The 19,244-nt window shown below is 36.4% G+C and overlaps 2 protein-coding genes across 4 annotated transcripts; both read right to left on the bottom strand.

Annotated features, from left to right (window-relative positions):
- Window positions 1-9,801: 9,801 nt before the first annotated feature.
- LOC133797549 (uncharacterized) lies at window positions 9,802-14,509 on the bottom strand. Of its 3 annotated transcripts, none has more exons than XM_062235480.1 (7): window positions 14,380-14,509; window positions 13,931-14,268; window positions 12,120-13,124; window positions 10,943-11,974; window positions 10,671-10,839; window positions 10,366-10,523; window positions 9,802-10,271 (listed from the first exon to the last, which is right to left on the bottom strand). In XM_062235480.1, exons 2-7 carry the CDS (start codon window positions 14,222-14,224, stop codon window positions 10,029-10,031), a joined length of 2,901 nt encoding a protein of 966 aa, XP_062091464.1. In that variant the 5' UTR covers window positions 14,225-14,268; window positions 14,380-14,509; the 3' UTR covers window positions 9,802-10,028. The 3 variants fall into 3 exon arrangements, with proteins under 3 accessions (XP_062091464.1, XP_062091465.1, XP_062091466.1); XM_062235481.1 differs by having other exon boundaries at window positions 14,410-14,427; XM_062235482.1 differs by lacking the exon at window positions 14,380-14,509 and adding an exon at window positions 13,583-13,730 and having other exon boundaries at window positions 13,931-14,070.
- Window positions 14,510-15,696: 1,187 nt separating this feature from the next.
- LOC133797548 (uncharacterized) lies at window positions 15,697-18,564 on the bottom strand. The gene is made up of 9 exons (XM_062235479.1): window positions 18,406-18,564; window positions 18,246-18,318; window positions 17,958-18,027; window positions 17,641-17,722; window positions 17,268-17,376; window positions 16,712-16,800; window positions 16,566-16,630; window positions 16,380-16,458; window positions 15,697-16,201 (listed from the first exon to the last, which is right to left on the bottom strand). The coding sequence occupies exons 1-9, from the start codon at window positions 18,472-18,474 to the stop codon at window positions 16,031-16,033; spliced, it is 807 nt and encodes a 268-aa protein (XP_062091463.1). The 5' UTR covers window positions 18,475-18,564; the 3' UTR covers window positions 15,697-16,030.
- Window positions 18,565-19,244: the final 680 nt, after the last annotated feature.

Genomic DNA, 19,244 nt, shown 5'->3' with positions numbered 1-19,244 from the left:
TATGTTGATTATATTATAATGTGATGTGAAATGCATGCATGTGAGTCCATATTTTTAATTACAGAGGTGTGATGGTAATTTGGCCCGTTGAGGGTAAATTGTTTATTTGGATGCATGTTGGTGATATATTTTGAGACCACATTATGATGTGGGTTTGTTCGAGCCATTTGGCATGAGACGATCATGGTGTGTTAATTATCGGTTTGGTCATAACAGGCTTAAGCTCGGGGCTCGGGGTGAGTCTCGGGGTGTTTTAATGATTAGAGTGTTACCGGGCATTAAAGGGTAACGGGATGTGAATTATTGGTGTTTGAGAATATTGAGATTAGCGGGACTTGGGAAGCGTTAATTATGATTAACGGTGTAAGTGGAAAGTACCATTTTTACCCTTGAAGTGGTTTTAGAGGCTTAAGGTGACTTAAGGGTATTTTGGTCATTTGGGGTTTGGATATATATGACTTAGGAGGGTTGTAGAAGAACAGAGTAAAAACAGGGCTTCTCTTCCTCTTCCCCGTACATCACTTCCCTTCATTCCTCCTTTGGTGTTCTTGAGCTCTAGGAGAGGTTTCTAGCTAGGAAACTCAAAGGCTGAAGTTGTGGACTTAGTTCAGCTGTTGAGGAAGGTTTAAAGCTGGTTTCAAGGTGAGTTTTAGTCACTTATTTCATGTGGTGCTCTGTTTTTCTCTTTGGTTTTCAGCTTTTGAATTCTTGATGGAAGTGTGGATTTGAGGAGGTTTTAAGTGATGTTTAGGTTGGGTTTTGATGAGGGGAAGTTATGGGTGATGTTTAGGGGTTCAATTGTGTGTTTGGAGGAGGTTTGGAGCTGTTTTGAAGGGTTGGTTTGAGAGGGAAAATACAGGGGAAAAAGTTGGGTTCGCGTGCTGTCGTGTTGCTGGTCTGGGCTGGGCGCCGCAGCGCAGCTGTCGAGCGCCGCGGCCCTTGGCGTCTGGCAGGGGAGACCCTCTCTGTTTGAGGGCGCACCGCGGCGCAGCTGAGGAGGGCCGCGGCCCTTAGGGCATTTTGGGCCAAAATAATGTTTCTAGCATGGTGATTCAAGCCTAAGGCCTCGGGGTTGAACCTACTACCCGATTGAGTAGTGTTTGAGGTCCCAGAGGTTAGGTTTTGGTTTGGGAACCTATTAATGTTCATTTTATTGATGGAATCCCATAATTGGTTATGACCAGGTAACCGCTAAAGGACCAAAAGGTTGATCGTTCTCAGGGTTGTTCTTTTATTCATTCTAGCTCGAACCAGAGGTAAGAAAACTACACCCCAAGTGTGACATGCGTGGATATTCATGAACCATGCTGGTTGTGTAAATATGGACTTGGATTGAATATGGAATGTTTAGCATATGTTGCTCACTTGTGCATGGTACTGACTCATTAGTCAGATTTGGCAAAGGTGCTAGTATCAACTGTGAAGCTGTGACTTATTAGTCAGGTTCGGCAGTGCTACTAGGCTCTGGTCACATTGAGCTGACTCATTAGTCAGGACGGCCTTAGCGTGTTAATGCAAGCCAACAAGATTAGATCTAATCGACTATCAGCATTGAATGACTCAAAGAGCATTAATGCCAGACCAACCCCAAGGGTCGATGAATGAGTTAAGCGCTTGGAGGCTAGTGGCTTACCTAGCCGCCACTCTCCCACTTGAAACAGTGACATGCTTGTCAGTCACTCAGTATGGTTTACCAGAACCTGTTGAAGGCTAGTGGCTTACCTAGCAGCCACTCTTCCATTTGAATTAGTGACTTGCTTGTCAGTCACTCAGTGTATGGTCTATCAGGACCACGTGTGATGTTCACTCATTTGTTTGAAAGCTTTATGCTCAGTGTGATTATAATGATAATCATTCGATAATGTTATTGAATAGTATTATGTTTTCTTGCTGGGCTTTGGCTCATGAGTGCTATGTGGTGCAGGTAAAGGTAAAGAAAAGCTCACCTAGCCTTGAGTGGAGAGTTGATGTGGTGATGTGTACATATGCAGCCGCTTGACCACCACGGCCAAGGAGTTCTCAGAGGAACTAGGGGGTTTACCCTATTTTTGCCGCTTAGGTCGGCGCGATTGTAAATTTGAAACTGTAGTGGCCATTTTGTACTGAGAACAACTTATAAATGTTTTGTTTAGCTCTACAGAGCAGTTTGTAATGGAAATCTTCATTTCCTTTTTATTGGTTTTATACCTTAACCTGTTAATTACACTTAGAGCATATTTTTTACCAAAGGACTCGGGTAGTGAGTCAAATTTTTGGTCCACCGTTCACTGTAGCTGTTCTGGGGTAGCCAGGGCGTTACACCGCACGTCTTTCCTCATCATCTCGAACTGGTTGAGCATTCCTGCGAGGAGGTGAAGGGTATCTTATAGGCGATGGAGGGAATCGTATGGGCGATGGTGGCTGCCACCCATTTCGTGGCCTAGACGGTCCGGAGTTTGCCCGAGATGGGTTGGTTACATTCTGTGTGTTTCCAGGGATTTGAGTCTGAGCCTCTGCAGGGGCTCGGTTGTTCTCAGTTCCCGCTGGTACCCCCACAGTTGGATAAACTGGAGCCTTGGCACGGGTACTTCTTCGGGGTCTCGTGGGAGCAGATGGCTCTGCTAGTGCTGGAGGTTGCTCTGGCCCCCTTGTGGCAGCATTTTTTCGCGGACGTCCACGAGGCCTGCGAGGAGGGACATGCACGTCCCTCGGAGGAGGGGCTTGGTTTTCACACAGAGGCGAGGCCTGAGCCGCCTGAGCCTCTGCGGCTATCCTAGCCAACTCCTCATTTCGTTTGTTGGCTTCAGCCAACTGCTGTTTCAGCTGCCGGTTTTCAAGTTCCACAATGGGAACGTACCGCTCAGGATTGTAGTACATATCCTCATCCCTTGGAGGTGCTGGTGGTCCTAAATAATCGGAGGACTCGCTTCTCTCTTCAGCATCCGGGTTTACCATTGGCTGCTTCCCAGGGCGTCTCGGATAGTTTTCTTCAGGAATGTTTTGATCATTTGGGCCATAACTTGTTCAGGGATGGCACTGCTTAAGGCTCTCAATGAAAGCACCAAACTGTTGACGCCGTTTTTAGTCAACTTGAAATGTAGAGCACGTAAACAGTAAATATTTATGGCCAGAAAATACAATAAAACAAGGAGGATTTTTTACATGGTTCAGCAGTTAACTCTGCCTAGTCCACGAGTCTTTGTTATTAGAACTTAGGAAATTTCTGGAAATTATTCAAGGATGAATTCTCCAGAGTTTCTCTCAAGATCACAAAATTTTGGTCCTTTACAAAGGTGCACGACTTCTCTATTTATAGAGGAAGTCTCAAAATACTATCTCACACATTCAGGGAAGTTATTCTGTATATTAACAAATTTAATGGCTTTAAAGCCCATAACTCCTATGTACAAGGAAACGTCCCCTGAAGACAAGGGGACGTGTAACTGACTAATAAATATCCCTTTATTATAGGGAGGTTACAACAACAATATATCTTGAATGCATGGACTGTCTCTTCAAGTGACCTATCAAGCCGCTCGAGGTTAGCAATCAACACCATGTCCGTCTAAGTCTCTGAGCGAAGTACAAGTTGCCTTATTTTTTCGAAACCAGTTTGGAGAGGGTAAGTACCACTGAGGCCGCCTTACCTCGAGCTCACACTTATGCCAATCTCGGACCACTTGATCCGAGGTCATCTGATAATGGACGTACTCCGATGTTCTGTCTTTCGAGCTTGAAAGACTTCGAGGCCGCCCATCTTCGAGATTGCCACCTGCTTTGAAGGTTCAGTATCTAGGTTATGATCATATATTTTGACCATCTCGGACTCACCCCCTGACGGATCCAGCTTTCGAGGTTCATCCTCAAGTCTCGAAATCTAGGTGTAACATATATATATATATATATACATACTACATTGTAAAATAAATCCTACTTCAAAATATCTTTATATATGTTATAGCCAAGATTACAATATGAATATTAAAACTGCTTAGAGAGTCATAATTCTTAGTTTTTCTTTAACTTTCCACACCAAAAATTAAGGAAAATGAAATCTCCTTTTTACTTACAATTTTTCCCTCCTTTTTCATTTTATAAAACTTTCCCCAACTTTTTATTCAACTCCAAACACAAGAAAAAACAAATTTCTTCACTTTTTTTCTTTTCTTCTTTTCTATTAAAATCCAAGTTTCAAGCATAAGACCTTAGTTTACACGCTATACTTTGAAAATAAAAAAGAAGGGAAATCATCAAAATAATAAGGGATATTTGCGGTGAAAATACTTAAGTTTTTTACTTTATAACACTTAAATACCTAAGTTTTTTTTTTGCAGCTAAAATACATTCCGTCAACATTTTTGGCAGCCGTAGGTACCTGGCTGTTAAGTATCAGGTAAGCGCCTACGTGTCAACCTCTAATTGGTTCAAGTTATATAATTTTTATTTTTTACTTAAAAAAACATTTAAACATTATAAAAATTTCAAAAAAATTTAAAAATCATTAAGAAATAATAAAAAAAAATCATTTATTCCCATTCCTTCTCTCTCCCCTACACGATACCCCCTTCTACCCAATATGTTTTCTTCAAATCCCCCTTTCGACTTCAATGGCAGACAACTTCAATGGCACCTCGTCGACTTCAAGGTGTCTAGGTGCACCGTTCACCGTCCGCAACAGAGCTTGGGGGATTTGAGATCTGATTATTTGAAGCTTGGGATCTTGGTTTGTGGGTGACGGATGACCAGATCTATGAGGTTGTGGCTGATGGACGACAAGTCCGTGGTTAATGGACAGATGGAGCTGGAAAGTTGTGGCCAACCTTCTTCTTGCATTCTTTTTTTTTCTTGCTGGCTTGGAACTTTGGTGGGTGAAGATTCGACAGGTGCTTCTCTTTTGGATTTTGTTTACATCTAAAGATCGATTTTAATTTTTTGATTGCTGAATTGATAGTTGAGAAGATGCCTAGATGGGTTTTTGGATTTATGTTCTTGTGATTTTATTTATATTGAGATTTGAATGTAGGTTCAAATTTTAATTGAGTTATAGAATTTTTTTTTTGTGTTGCTTACACTCATTTGGATTGAAATGTCGAACTTTTTTACGATTTGGGAATAAAGATATTGTATTTTTCTTGAATCTTGCTTTTCTTGAATTTTAGGATTACTTGAATCTGAGTTTGGTATTTGCTTGAGCCCGATCTTGAAAATTCTGGGTTCGTTTTTTCTTTTCTTTTCAAATCTATTGAAAAAATTCTAGGTTGTTGTATTTGAGATAAGCAGGAAGAGTTTGACTTGTTTGTAGAGACCAATGGTCGATGGGTATGGAATGATTCATTTTGGGTCTATTCCATTTTCTGTAAAAAAAAAATTTGCAGCATTCCGTTTTCTGTAATTGGTTATGAATGTAATGGACTCTTCAATAATAAGCAAAGAAGGTGAACAATAATTTTAGTTAGTTTTATGGGTTTGAAACTTTTGGAATAATTTTGGATTTGTATTTGATTTGTTAGAAATGGGTTTTAATAAATTTATTGATTTTAATTTGTTTAAATTAGTTTAAGGAAAATTTTATTTTTTAAGTTAATTTTATTGTTTTTGTTTAAATTTAATTTAGGTATTAAGCTTTTAAATTAATTTTTAATTTTTATAAACATTTTTAATTTTTTATGATATTTTTGATAATTTTAAATGTTTAAATGATTTTTTTAAATAAAAAATAAAAATTATATAACTTAAACTAATTAGAGGTCGACACGAAGGCGCTTACCTGACACTTAACAGCCAAGTACTTACGGTTGCCAAAAATATTGACAGAAAGTATTTAAGCCGCAAAAATTTTTTTTAGATATTTATGTGTTATAAAGTAAAAAACTTAAATATTTTCGCCGCAAATATCTTAAATAATAATAAAATTAATTCGATTTTTTTTAAAGCATGAATATGGCAAGAGGATTGGCCTTTGGGGATGGTGGGGAAGAAAGTAAGGAATATATCGGGTCTTCACATCTCATTGTATTTGTAGTAGCATTAACGTGCAGTACACAGACTCTTCTTATTTATTATATTATATACATATATATATAATAAGTGAGGGAGTCGCAATAATGATTTCATTTCAATTATTTTGCCTAGCTAAATGTCTCATTCACACAAACATTTAATGTGAATATGTATATATATATATATATATATGTATGAGTTAGGAAAATTCTAAACAATAACTTTTTTTTTGGTAGTTATATATAGTCATAACTTAATAGTATTAGACATTTCTTCACCAATTAGAGATCTCTCCAATCCCCCTTCCCACGGTTATGGAAATAAAAAACCCACCTCTTTTATTAATTGAAATGAGAAATGACATCGCATTAAAATTATGCACCAAAATATTGTGAGAGATATATAAAAAAATAATACTTTTATAATTTTAAACAAAATAATATAAAAGACAAAGTGATTGATTAAATAAGTTACAACTCTATTGTAAAAAATATATGTATAAATGTAAAAATAGTAGATAAAAATATAATAATGAAAAAATACAACTCTAGACAATAGATACAAATAAATTAGAAGTAATAGAAGAAAGATAAAGGTGAAATTACAATTCTAAAAACAAAAGATACAAACAAAATTGTAAATAGAAAATAAGAGAATGAGATAAAAAACAATAATAGAAAAAATGAAGAACTAATGATATATGCGAACTAAAATTATGAAACAAAACATTATAGCAGATATACATTCCATATATATATATATAAGACAATTTTTTTATAGGGGTTTCACTTTAAGCTTTACCGGTGGAGCTCTCAGTGTTTCTTGACCCGTGAATAGTTTTTGGCGCGATTTTTTTATGACCGTGTATATTGTAGCTATTTAGAGCATCCTGTAAATTTTCAGAAAATTCCGAATAGTTTATAGTACTGAAAACTATGTTTAAACATGTTGTTTTCTACGCGCATAAAAAAAATTAGTCACGCGTGCAACAACATATTTGAACTTAGTTTTCGGTACTGTAAACTATTCGGAATTTTCTGAAAATTTACCGGATACTCTAAATAACTACAATATATATGATCATAAAAAAAATCGCACTAAAAATTGTTCACGGATCAAAAACACTGAAAGCTCCACCAATAAAGCTTGGAAGAAAGAATTTCCGGTGTATATATATATATCACAAGGGTTGCAAATTATTAGTAGTGTTTTAAAAAATTATATATTAACGCTAACGTGTTATCGTACACATACATACAGAACCTAGTACGTTTTAAATATGCTTTATTAGTAGGTCATACACAAATTGGCATTGCTTACACGTTAATGGGTTTTACTAGCTCTTTACGAATAAAATATTTTCAATGCATTAGACTTTTATTAAGATAATAATAATAATGGTCATCGATTATTGGTTGGCACGTGTTCTTACTTCTCCATCTTCATCTTCATCTTCATCTTCATCTTCAAACTTCAACTTCAACCACCGTTCCATTGAGTCTAATCTTCTATTATTATTAAGTCTAATCATCTTTAAAATAACTACGTAAACCAACTTTTATAGCTTTTTTCTATCTAACTTTTTTCAAAAAAATGCCAATCATAATAACTTGAGAAAGTGGGGAAAGTCCCATATTACTAAAAATGTCATCGCGCGTTGAAGAAAAAAAATATCTATAATTTATGTGAAAAATATATATATGCATATATATATATATATATAATTCCGTGGTCAAGTTTTAGAAAATATATATGGGATAATTTTTTAAGAAGGCTTCATTAAAGCTTTATTGGTGGGTTCTTCAATATTTTTTATCTGCAAATAGTTTTCAATGATTTCTTATGACTGTGTATATTTTAGTTGTTTAAAATATTTGTAAATTTTTTGAAAATTCTGAATAGTTTACAGTATCGAAAACTAGGTTCAAACATGTTAATTTACACGTGCATAAAAAAATTAGTCATGCGTGCAATAACATATTTAAACCTAGTTTTCGGTACTGTAAACTATTCAGAATTTTCTAAAAATCGTGTTGATGCTCTAAATAGCTATAATATACACGGTCATAAAAAAAATCGAGCTGAAAACTGTTCAAAAGTCGAGAACACTAAGAGTCCCACCGGTAGAGCTTAAAGTGAAGCCCCTATATGAGAAATTCTCAATATATAGGAAATTTTTTATATCAGGGCTTCACTTTAAGCCCTAACGATGGGGTTCTTCAGTATTCTCGACCTGTGAACAGTTTTCGGCACGATTTTTTTATATGACCGTATATATTGTAATTGTTTAAAGCATCCTGCAAATTTTTAGAAAATTTCGAATAGTTTACAGTACCGAAAATTAGGTTCAAACATGTTGTTTTCCACGCGCATAAAAAAAATTAGTCAGGCGTGCAACAACATGTTTGAACTTAGTTTTTGGTACTGTAAATTATTCGGAATTTTCTGAAAATTTGCAGATGCTCTAAATAGCTACAATATATACGGTCATACAAATAATCGCGCCGAAAATTATTCACGGATCGATAACACTGAGAGCCCCACTAATAGGGCTTAAAGTGAAGCTGAGCACGGAGTAATTGTTTTAAAATGCCTTCATTCGATGTACAATTTATGAATGAGATCACCCGTGGAGTTTTAAATAAGCAGATTTGGTGTTCTTCGCTGATGTAATTATTATTTTTTTAATTATTGGAATGAAAATGTAATACTCCTCAAACTAAGGGACACATTAATTATAGGGATAATAATAGTTTAATAGAATGGAATCACACTTTTATTACTTAAGTAAATTATACTATTATTCTTATGCGGTGTCTGCTTGTTGCTTTATTTTATTGAGTTTCTGAAAGAAATGATCACATTTTTCACTTTGTGTGTTTATAATCTACGATTTTGGCATCGTAATTTTTCTCATTTTTTAACATGCTCGTAAGAATGATCTTTTATAAGATATTTTCATCTTACTTGTATTTCTTTTGCTTTTTTAGTTGGGGATTTGCTAAACTAATCACATGAAAATAAAATTTGCCAAATAACCTCATGAATTTTAGTATATTTTTTTAATTGCAAGAATGACTCTTGAGGAATTTCATAGACCCAAATAAACTTATTTTCTATCAAAAGTGCATACCTAGTTAAATCATAAGCAATAATATTAAAAATACGCAGCTCATGCACTAGAAATACTTTCAGATAAAACCTCATCTAGAAGCAACCAAGTACTGAGAAAGAAAAGAATTAACCACAACCTCACCATCACTTTCTACTATGGAAAGAATAAAACCAAAGTAAATCGAATGAAAAAGTCAAGCAGTCATTATCTTTGATACTCTGTTCTCATTTTTATTTATTTATATAACTCCAAAATTACAATTTATGAGGATAAGATATCCGTGATCTTGAATGGATGTCACTGACTACAAGTACAATATCAAAGCTTGACTCTGATTTGAAAAGTTTGCAACTCACTTGGATATCACTCCACAATGAATTCTACCACACTACCAACTCCATTTACAGGAACAAAAAACAGAGGTCAAGCATTCAATTCCAATGTAATTGAGGAAATTGCTTCTATTAATTGATATTATTAAGCACAAGACAAACTCATTTTTACAACCCAAAAGAAACAGTTGCAAAAAGAAACTACTTTGTATCAAAAGACTTCCAACTTTCTACCTTGTGTAAGTTTTCTTTTCTATGGTGTATGTTTCTAATATAAACACTATTCAATCTGACTTCCTACTTTGAGTGGATCAAACCTAAAGCATTTATTTGAAATATACATATATATATATATATATTTATAAAGGGAGAGGGGGAAGATATACATATTCTTTGTAGAGTGGTGAAGAAATATAAATTTCATTCGTTCTTCACTGGTGTAGACGAATTCAAAACAAGTTCTTGATCAATGAATTGGATCGTGTATATACAGTAAACTAATTAATGATCATGTATTACTATAATCACTACTTTGCTGGTAAAACAAAAAGACCTGTACAGTAACAAGGAGATGGTCCTTTGGAGCAAAAAGTGAAACTTTCTTAGCTGATGGAAGGCAACATTGGATTCATGCCGAGTCCAGAGTCCCCAAAACTGCCAGGTTCAGCATGCTTCACCCTGCCAAAATAACGGATATGACGCAGAAGCCTTGCAAGGAAGGTGTTGTGGCAAATTGTTGAGCTATCACAAACAACTGCTACATGTTTTCGTGCCCTTGTTATGGCAACGTTCATTCTCCTACTATCTCCAAGAAATCCAACAGCTCCTAGAGTGTTTGATCGCACCTTGAGTACAGCAAAAAAAGAATCAGCAAGCAATATACACTTTTTATGATTCATATGTATTATTTTAGGCATGCATTTTAGGACTGCCATATACCATTGATATTATCACTGCATCAGCTTCCCGACCTTGGAAGCTATCAATTGTGGCAACTTCAACTCCCGCAGCCTCAGGATGTTCCTCTAGCCTGTCCCGCAGGAGCTGTACTTGAGCAACATAAGGAGATTGCACTGCAATAGCTGTTGGCCTAACACCTGCATGGTACCCAATACCATATTAGAAGTGATTACATACAAATATCACTAATGTAGAGTAGAGGCAGTGTGGTAGACAAAGGGAGAAGATATTTCAAGAACGGTTCAACTGACATAAAGGTGTATTGAAAGGACTCTAACACTAACCAGCATATATCAAAGAAAAGACATGTTGCACAACAATATCTGCTTCCCCTTGGTTGTATAATGAGCCTGTGCCTGCTGGGTCTAAATGCTCCTCGCAGCCCATTGACAAACTTCCATATGGCATTCTAGTGTCCAGCAAGAGAAGTGGGCATAGTGTTACCCATGTAGGCTGTAACAGTGCATGCAAAACCAGTCAGCATAAACTTCTAAACCACAATTTGTAAAAGAAATGCAAAACGAACAAAGAAATCACGAGAGAGCTGCTGTGATACCTTGACAAAAGCAGAATCTACCAAAAGATGAGAAGCTACAGTTGGAGAGGACTTGAGCAAACCTTCATACATCTCCTTGGACGCCCAACTGGCTATTGCATCATTCATCCGATGTTGGGTAGTTAGCATGGTGGTAAGAAGACCTCCATGTAAAGTACCAGCTCTCTCAAGCAGAGATACTCCTAGACCACCTTCTAATGCTTTTCTAGATAGAATGACAGGAGCAAGCTGACATTGGTCACCAGCAAGAATGCAACGCTTTCCTTGCTGTATTGGAATCCAGCAAGCAGGCTCAATTGCTTGCCCAGCTTCATCTATAACAACAAGGTCAAAGGTATCCAGCTTTCGAACCAAAGGGTCAGCTGCTCCTGTGTTAGTGGCAAGAACGACTTGAGCACTGGATAGTACTTCCCTAACTGCTACCTTTTCCTTCTTTTTTAACTCTTTTCCAAGCTGCTTTAGAAGTTGGCGAATGCCAGCAGCTAATGAGTCATCCTTCAAACAAAGCCTCAGGTCTTTTCTTAGATCTGCCCTTTTCCTGTCAAACTCTGCTCGAAAATTGGCGAGCTTAGAGTTGACAATTTCTCCCAGAGACTTTGATGCTACAGTTGGAGATATACGTGCTGGATTACCAACCCGGACAATGTTCAATCCGATACGCGAAAGTTTATCAACCATGTTGTCCACAGCTGCATTTGTAGGTGCTGTAACAAGCACTCTTTCACCTTGTTGAACCGCAAGTGCTATTAATTCCTTTAGTAAAACTGTCTTTCCAGTACCAGGAGGCCCTTGAATTACCAATACAGGTCGCTTCTTATTCAAACCTAAGCCAATTGCTCTTCGTTGAGCCTCATCAAGAGTCCCATTAATCGATTTTCCACTCAATTCTTGTTCACCCCAATCCACAATATTATTTTCCTCCAACCATGCCATATCTTCTGTGTCTCCAAATAGTGTAGCTATGACTGCAAGTGAAGGATTTTTCTTTCGCAAACCATTCTTCTGAAGCAGCATAAGGGCTTCGCAATTGCGCTGTGAATGAAAACAGCGAAGGCACACTCATCACTCATGAAAAGAACAATCGAATATAAGAATAAGAAGCAGCGGAAAAAAAAAGCGCATTCTGGTTTTTCTTTTGTTTACTTTGGTCGGCAAAAATTAATAGTAAGAGTCCCACCTCGTACGTGAGCACATCAGCCAAGCCAGGAATGCGATCAATGCGAACGTTCTTCCCAAAGAGTTTGGAGAAGGTAGTATCTCCGTGACGAGACTCAAGAGCAATGCTAATGGTACAGCCATCTTCCCCAAGGGTGTTGACAAAACCTTGCATGCAAGAGGTTGCACCTGCGCCCCTACTATCACAGCTTCTCACGCAGACCATGTCACCTGGAGACAGAGTTGTGGGCGGTAACTTGTGATTCCCTTCAGCCTTGAACAGCACCAAATGCATTCCACCTAGTCCAATGGATGTGCTGATCGCATTCAGGTTGCAGATTGTGTCACAGAGTTCTTGCTGAGCTTGGCCATGGCTGACCAAGAACTCAATTGGTCTGGAGGAATCAGCGGATTCATCGGGTTTAGGAACGGCATCCAACTCCTCCTGCGTGAACTCTAACTCAGAATCCCTCTCTATGCAAAGAAGCTCAGACATGCGGTTGGTGAACTCATCAATCCTGCCCTGAATGGCCTTGGCCTTCTCCATCTCCATCCCCAACACGCTCTGGCCACTCTTCTTTGGAGGCTGCCCTGCTGCCTTGCGTGCCATTGCCCTGTGCTGCGTGGAGCCAGCCAGCTCCTTTAGCAGCTTCCACGAGCGAGTTTCACGCCAGTCTGCTACCAACGATCTGCGTTGAAGATCTTGAAGAGCATCACGGAGTTCCCTTTGGAAATGGTCGAACAGAGTGGGGTAGTGAGTGCAGGCCTTCAGGCAGACAGCTTCCAAGCCCAGAGGTATTGGTATAGCGTTCAGGTACGGCTGCGCCTGAATTACAAAGGCGAGGCCAGGTCCCATTTGTTGTTGGATCTCCGAGAAATCACCATTGTCATCGCCAACCTCAGCAGAGGCGAAATCAGCAGCCATGGCCCTCATTCCCTGTGTAATCCACTTCACCACTTTCTTACCGAGGTCTCTGCGACCAAGAGGATCCCCATTTGCATTGGTATTAAGCTGTTCTTTTTGTGCCTGCAATCATCACCGGAAAAAGGAAACTGTAATGAAGTTTGTACTGAAGCAGTTCCAGAAGTAGGTTGATGTTTCTTACATATTATTAAATCCATGTATACTAAACTAAGCTGCTGCGACCTTTTTTAAAAACAAAAAAAAAAACTAAGCTGCTATCATAAGCCGACTTATCTATGGTTTCAACAGAAAGGTAAGTTTTTGACCATATTATTGTTAACCGCGAAGTGACATTTTAAAAAATTAAAAAAATTTGTTTATCATATGGATGAATACGTCTCCCCCTGGCACATTTAACACTGAGAAGGACACAGTTAAATTACGAACAGGAAACCAAAGTGACATTTGTTCAGTCAGATACAAAATCAGTCTATTATGTTAACAAATACAACTAAATCAAAACTAAAATGTAGAATGAAAAGTGGTGGGAGGATTTGAAAGCTTAGACCTGGGTGTATTACCAATCAGGCTAAATCTCCAACCACGAAAGATTTGTCTACTTGTGCACATTGCTTACAGGCCCAATCGATTGAATCCTTCTTTCTTTGATTAGAAATTTTCACAGCATTCTCACGCAGTAAATTGACACCGAAAATTCCCTTCAATACACTAATTGGAAAACTTTCCAAGTTGTAAAATTCTAGCATAAATTCATCTTTCACATAAAACCAGCAAATAAATAAACGTCGAACAAGTTCCCAAAACAGTACACTACCAAAACGATTATAACAAAATTGATCCGATCCGAGTCCTAAAAGCAACTAAAAATTAAATATAAAAATAGTTGAATTAAGCAAAAGATAACTGACCTGGTCCACCTTGTTACTCTTGCTGGGTTGATAGGCAACTTTGTCAATAGTAGTATTGAGGCGTAAGGTTTTGGGTTTGGGTTTAGGGCTGGATCGAGTGGTACGAGTTTTCTTCTTGATAGGCTGAGAAGCACGGGCGCCATGGGAGCAAGTGAGAAGCAGACGGTGATGTGGTTGTTGGAATCTGAAAGCGGCGGTTTTGTTAATGTGAGAAGAGCTGATCCTGAAAGAGCAAATGGATTCCAATGAAGACAGCCACAGCGAAGGCGTCGCCGCCGCCGCTGCAGTTTCCATTCCAGTCAGTAGTCTCAGTCACTTCGTATATATACCTTAATCTCCTACAATACACAACAAATATATCATAAGCTCGTCATCGCCATTAACGAAAGTAGCCTCTAAACTCTCAGTTTACATATATATATATATATATATATATGAGAGAGAGGTACCAAATATCTTGGAGGGTTTGGAAGGAGAACCTCCAACTCCAATTGAGGCGGGGAGAAGAGTAGAGTAGTGTAGTGTAGACAGAGATAGGGAGATTAGAAAGGGAAGAATATTTTAGGTTTAATTAATAAAAAAATGAAAAAAGGGAGCCACTAAAAAATGATGAGTAGGAGAGAGAGAAAGATCTAGGGAAAGAATTTGATTGGTTAGAAAGGGTTACGTGGAGGATTTTGGTATTGGATATGCGTGGGCCGACGTGTGCTCTTATTCTTCTATCCTTTCATCGCTTTTCTTCCTCCTTTCTCCAAATCTCATTGGTTAATATATTCTTAACTCTCGTGTACTTTCCTTACCCACACACACCACTCTTTTTTTTTCTTTTTTAATTATTATTATTGTAATAATTATAATAAAAAATAATAGGGTTTGTACTTAGACGTAATGTTTGAATAATGTATTTTGATAAAAATTAATTTTTGGATTTTATGTTTTGTAAAATGGTTCAACTCGATTTTGGTCAAAATTTTATCTACTAAAATCACAAATAATTCACTAAACAAACAATTCAGAATAAAAATAAGATCATTATACTTAAAATTGTGTTGTTATATTTAATTTTTTATTAATCAAAATTAAGTTTAGGAGTCCATTTGAACCATTTTACAAAATATAAGGTCCAAAAATGAATTTTTTAAAATACAAAGTACAAATAGGTAATCGGAAAAAACACAATATCTAAAAAGATATAAATCCAAAATAATAATAAGGGAATATCACATTATATTAAGCTAATGTCATATAAATTACACAAAACAATTTTTGTTTCTATTTTAAACACATTAATTAGGTTATTAGTCCTGTAAATTACCGAATTGGTTTATCCAAACAAATGATATTTTTTGGAGACACATGAAAAAAGCGACATCGTTTCACACTCTTTTCTATTGTGCATTAGGGAACAAAACAATTGAAGGCAACTAATTGATATGATGTAATAATGTGCTTGAAATGAGAAGAGTCAAAAGAAGGAAAAAAAATGTGTTTTTTTTCTTTTCTTTTCTTCCGAGATTTGGGTAATAAACAAATTCTTGGATAGAAAGAGTGCAGTTTTTACTTATTAGGTGGGGACAGTGGTCCAAACTCCACAAATTGCTCAAAGCTAAAACATAAAAATACAGACTTATGGTACATTATGATATGCTTACAGTTCTACTGCTAATTTTTTTTTTTAACATAGGAGATTTTTTTTTTTGTAATAAACATAGGAGACTTCTTAAGGTTGCACTACCAATTCATATAAATGTTGACAAACTACTCACTGCTCAAAACAGTAATTCTACAATTATGAGTCTTGTTTGGTATACATAAACTTCATCAATGCAAAAATAGCCTTGGCTCATAACATCTAAAGTAAAGAATAAATTCCTAAAACATAAACAAAACAAAAAGCATTAAACAATGTGAAAAAGTGCATTTTAAGCCAATAAGGTTGTGTAGAGGCTCTTGGTGAAGAAAAGCTTGTCAGTTTTAGCAAATTCTTGTGCAGTTTTTCCTCTTGTTCTTCCTTCCACCGTTACAGAATTTTGCAATGCTCACACTTTGATTCTTTAAAAAAAGTTGTTTTTTCCCTTTGAAAGGGGATTTCGATCGAAACTATGGGGCAGTTGGAGCAGGGTTAACATTCAGATCATCTCCCAGTTTCCTTTTCTTTTTTGGCCTTCGTTTCTTCTGCTTTTCTTTGAGTCTTATCTGATCTTTAGCCATTTTTTCCCATATTTTTTTGTTTTTCTGATAGAGCACCATTGCAGCACGAGCATCTTGAATCTAAAACAGTATTAAGAATCACACAACAAATTCATATTATTCTACAAGTTTCATTCGTTCAAGGACGGACATGATCTTATAATAATTATTATGTTCGTCTTTAATTAGTGGAATGTAAATGCCACTGGTCAGGCAGAAAAGTTGGATAAAATTGTCACCGTAAGTCTAAAACACTAACCGGACAGTGCTCCCCATTTTGGATTTCAACATTAAGAAATTCAGCTGCTAGATGTCGAAGTGCCCTGCTGCTCCCTTCCCTGTTCAACAAAACCCACACATTTATTAACAGCGTTGTAATATAGGTGAAGAGCAACGAATTGCAGCTTTCAATAACAAATGTACCAACAGGAGGGGAATTATTTACCTTAGAAATGGCGGATACTCTGATGTATCCCGCACGTCCATCTTGGGATGACTTAGAAGCAATGCCTATCCAACCAAAATCTCATATTAATGGTTCACATACATACTTCTCAAAAGCATATTACAGTCCAGAATCAGATACCTTACCTTAAGATCATTGCGCAAGGCATGGCCCACTAGAATCCTTCCTTTAGTCAGCTCAGCCACTTTATTCTGAACTGTGCGGAAATCTTTGGCTGCAAGATTTTAGCATGAACAAGGCATCACAAATTTGAATACAATTTACAGATAATGGGCTTGTAAATCTACAAATTCCTACCACAAAACATCGCTAAACCAAATTTTGATGATAATATTGACATTACAACATTGTTCTCGCTAATCAATCAAGGACATAACACCCATGAACGGCAAAATTTTATAATAAAATAAAACCTTCACTTATGTGCAAACAAAGAAGACACAGAAAAAGTGATGAATAAGATAAAAAAATATTAAGAATTCAAACAAACGGTAATCAAATCGGAAAACTTATCCTTATTAGACTTTTGCAAGCAACGACTGACACTGAAAATAACTTGCCAGAAGTCCCATTGAGCATGCAACTTTAACAAGCAGTCAATATGCTCAAAGCTCATAAAAAATAAAATATAAAAGTGTGATTTTTAAATAACAAGCTTGAAAGAAATTTGACAAAATTAACCTTTTCTCAGGTCTTGGGGTCGGATGCCACTAATTTCAGTCCGGAAATCAACAACCCGCTCTACTGGCCGAACAAACTCATCAAAGATGACATTTCCCCACTGATTGACCTGGCATGGAATTAGCACTAATCATCAGAGACAGAAAGTAAACAACATGCTCTGCGAAATTATCTAAGAATTAAGAATAGGCTGTGCCCACACAATAAGACAATAACATCTATAAACCATGAAAGCGAAGATTATACAGATACTCCAACTAGTTTGGTCTAATACTGCAAAAAGGGACAAACTCAACAATCCCCAAATATTTTACTATTTGAATCAAAGAGTCAGTATGCAAATGAACAAGAGCTACCCAAAACAATAATATACCAGAGTAGCTCGCCCAAGAGCACTTCTGTTTCCTTGACCAACGCCAACCATTTCACAATCCATGGCTATGGCATCTGTAATACTGCCAAAATTTTCATATGATCAGTAGCATTACATTTTATTTTTCCTTTTGGAAGAAGAGAACTTTAAGATAAAAATGAGACTAGAAAGAAGACTCTTTCAATCATTTATTATAGAACTACATATTTCCCAATACCAAATAAATAAATATATATTTATATACAAACGCACACACATTAAATATTTACCCTTTACTTGTTTTACAACAACCAAGCAAACCATTCCTGAAAAATTACCTAAAATCATCATTAACCGGAGTAAGAGGATTGACTGAAATTTGAGAGTTCGACCTCTCCTTGCGCTTCCCTGAAAATAAAATCAATCAATTCATTAAGACAAACAAAAGTATCAATGAACTTTTAACCCATTATCCTAGAAAAACTCCCCACTATGAATGACAAAGTATGAACTTATTATTCCAATACCCAGGAAAAAAAACCTTGAAGTGAAACAATAGCTAATAAAGCAAGTTACAGAAAGAGTAGTCGTAATAACAAATTGAGTAAAGAAACATTTTTTGCTACCTAATATGCGAGTCTCAGATTCTTCTGTGTCATCAGATTGTTTTGAAGGTTTTGAGCCATGGCTCGTCAGTGTCTGCCAAAAACCCAAAAAGTCACGAAGTGACAAATTATAATATATATATATATATAAGATTAGGATAGAGTAGAACTGTTGAAGCACCTTTAGAAGATTAGCCCAGTTGGGGTTGAGCTGTAACTTATTGGGATTCTTTCTGGGTTGAGCACCCATCTTCTTCCGAATGGCAACTTCCCAAGTCTCAGTGACGAGCAAAAACAACGAAGAAGAAAGAACGAGACTAGTTGTACAATTAGCTCTATTCAAAACGGCTGTGTTCCATGCCTTCTTTTGTACTTCTCAAATTTTATTTTATTATTAGGTTTAACAACAAATCACCTTCTTTATTTTTATTTGTTTAAGTTATATTTCTGGCGAAATTACCTAAATTATTGTGTCTGTAACACTTAAGTATTTTAGTTATTTTTTTGTCAGCAAAAGTATATTCTGTCTATGTTTTTGTGCAATTTAGTATAACTGTCTCTTTTGTCCTTAAGTCCGCCTATGCGGTATGCAATTTGTTTATAATTTGGGTACTTTCATCACAAACATATTTTAAATTGGGTATTTTCACTGCAAACATCTTTTAAATTGAGTACTTTCACCGCAAATATTCTTTTAATTGTGTATTTTTGCCTACGTTTTATAGACGAACTTAATGATGAGAATTGACAGTTGTACCAATCTGCTTCAAAACATGGACGGAAGATCCTTTCGCCGCCAAAAAAATAATTTGGGTACTTAAGTACTACAAACGTAATAAATTGGGTACTTTCACCGCAAATAACATTTTTTAATATAAAAAAAAAAACTAATTTCAATAACTCAAAATCTAAGTTTTAAAACTAAAATTCATATGAGACATTTAAAGGGAAAATTTGTGTTATAACCAAAAACTAATAAAAAATAAAAAATTTACTATCACACGGAGAAAACAATTTTTA

Source organism: Humulus lupulus, chromosome 8 (assembly GCF_963169125.1).
Source record: "Humulus lupulus chromosome 8, drHumLupu1.1, whole genome shotgun sequence".
NCBI lineage: Eukaryota > Viridiplantae > Streptophyta > Magnoliopsida > Rosales > Cannabaceae > Humulus > Humulus lupulus.
This window is presented reverse-complemented; position numbering and strand designations above follow the sequence as displayed.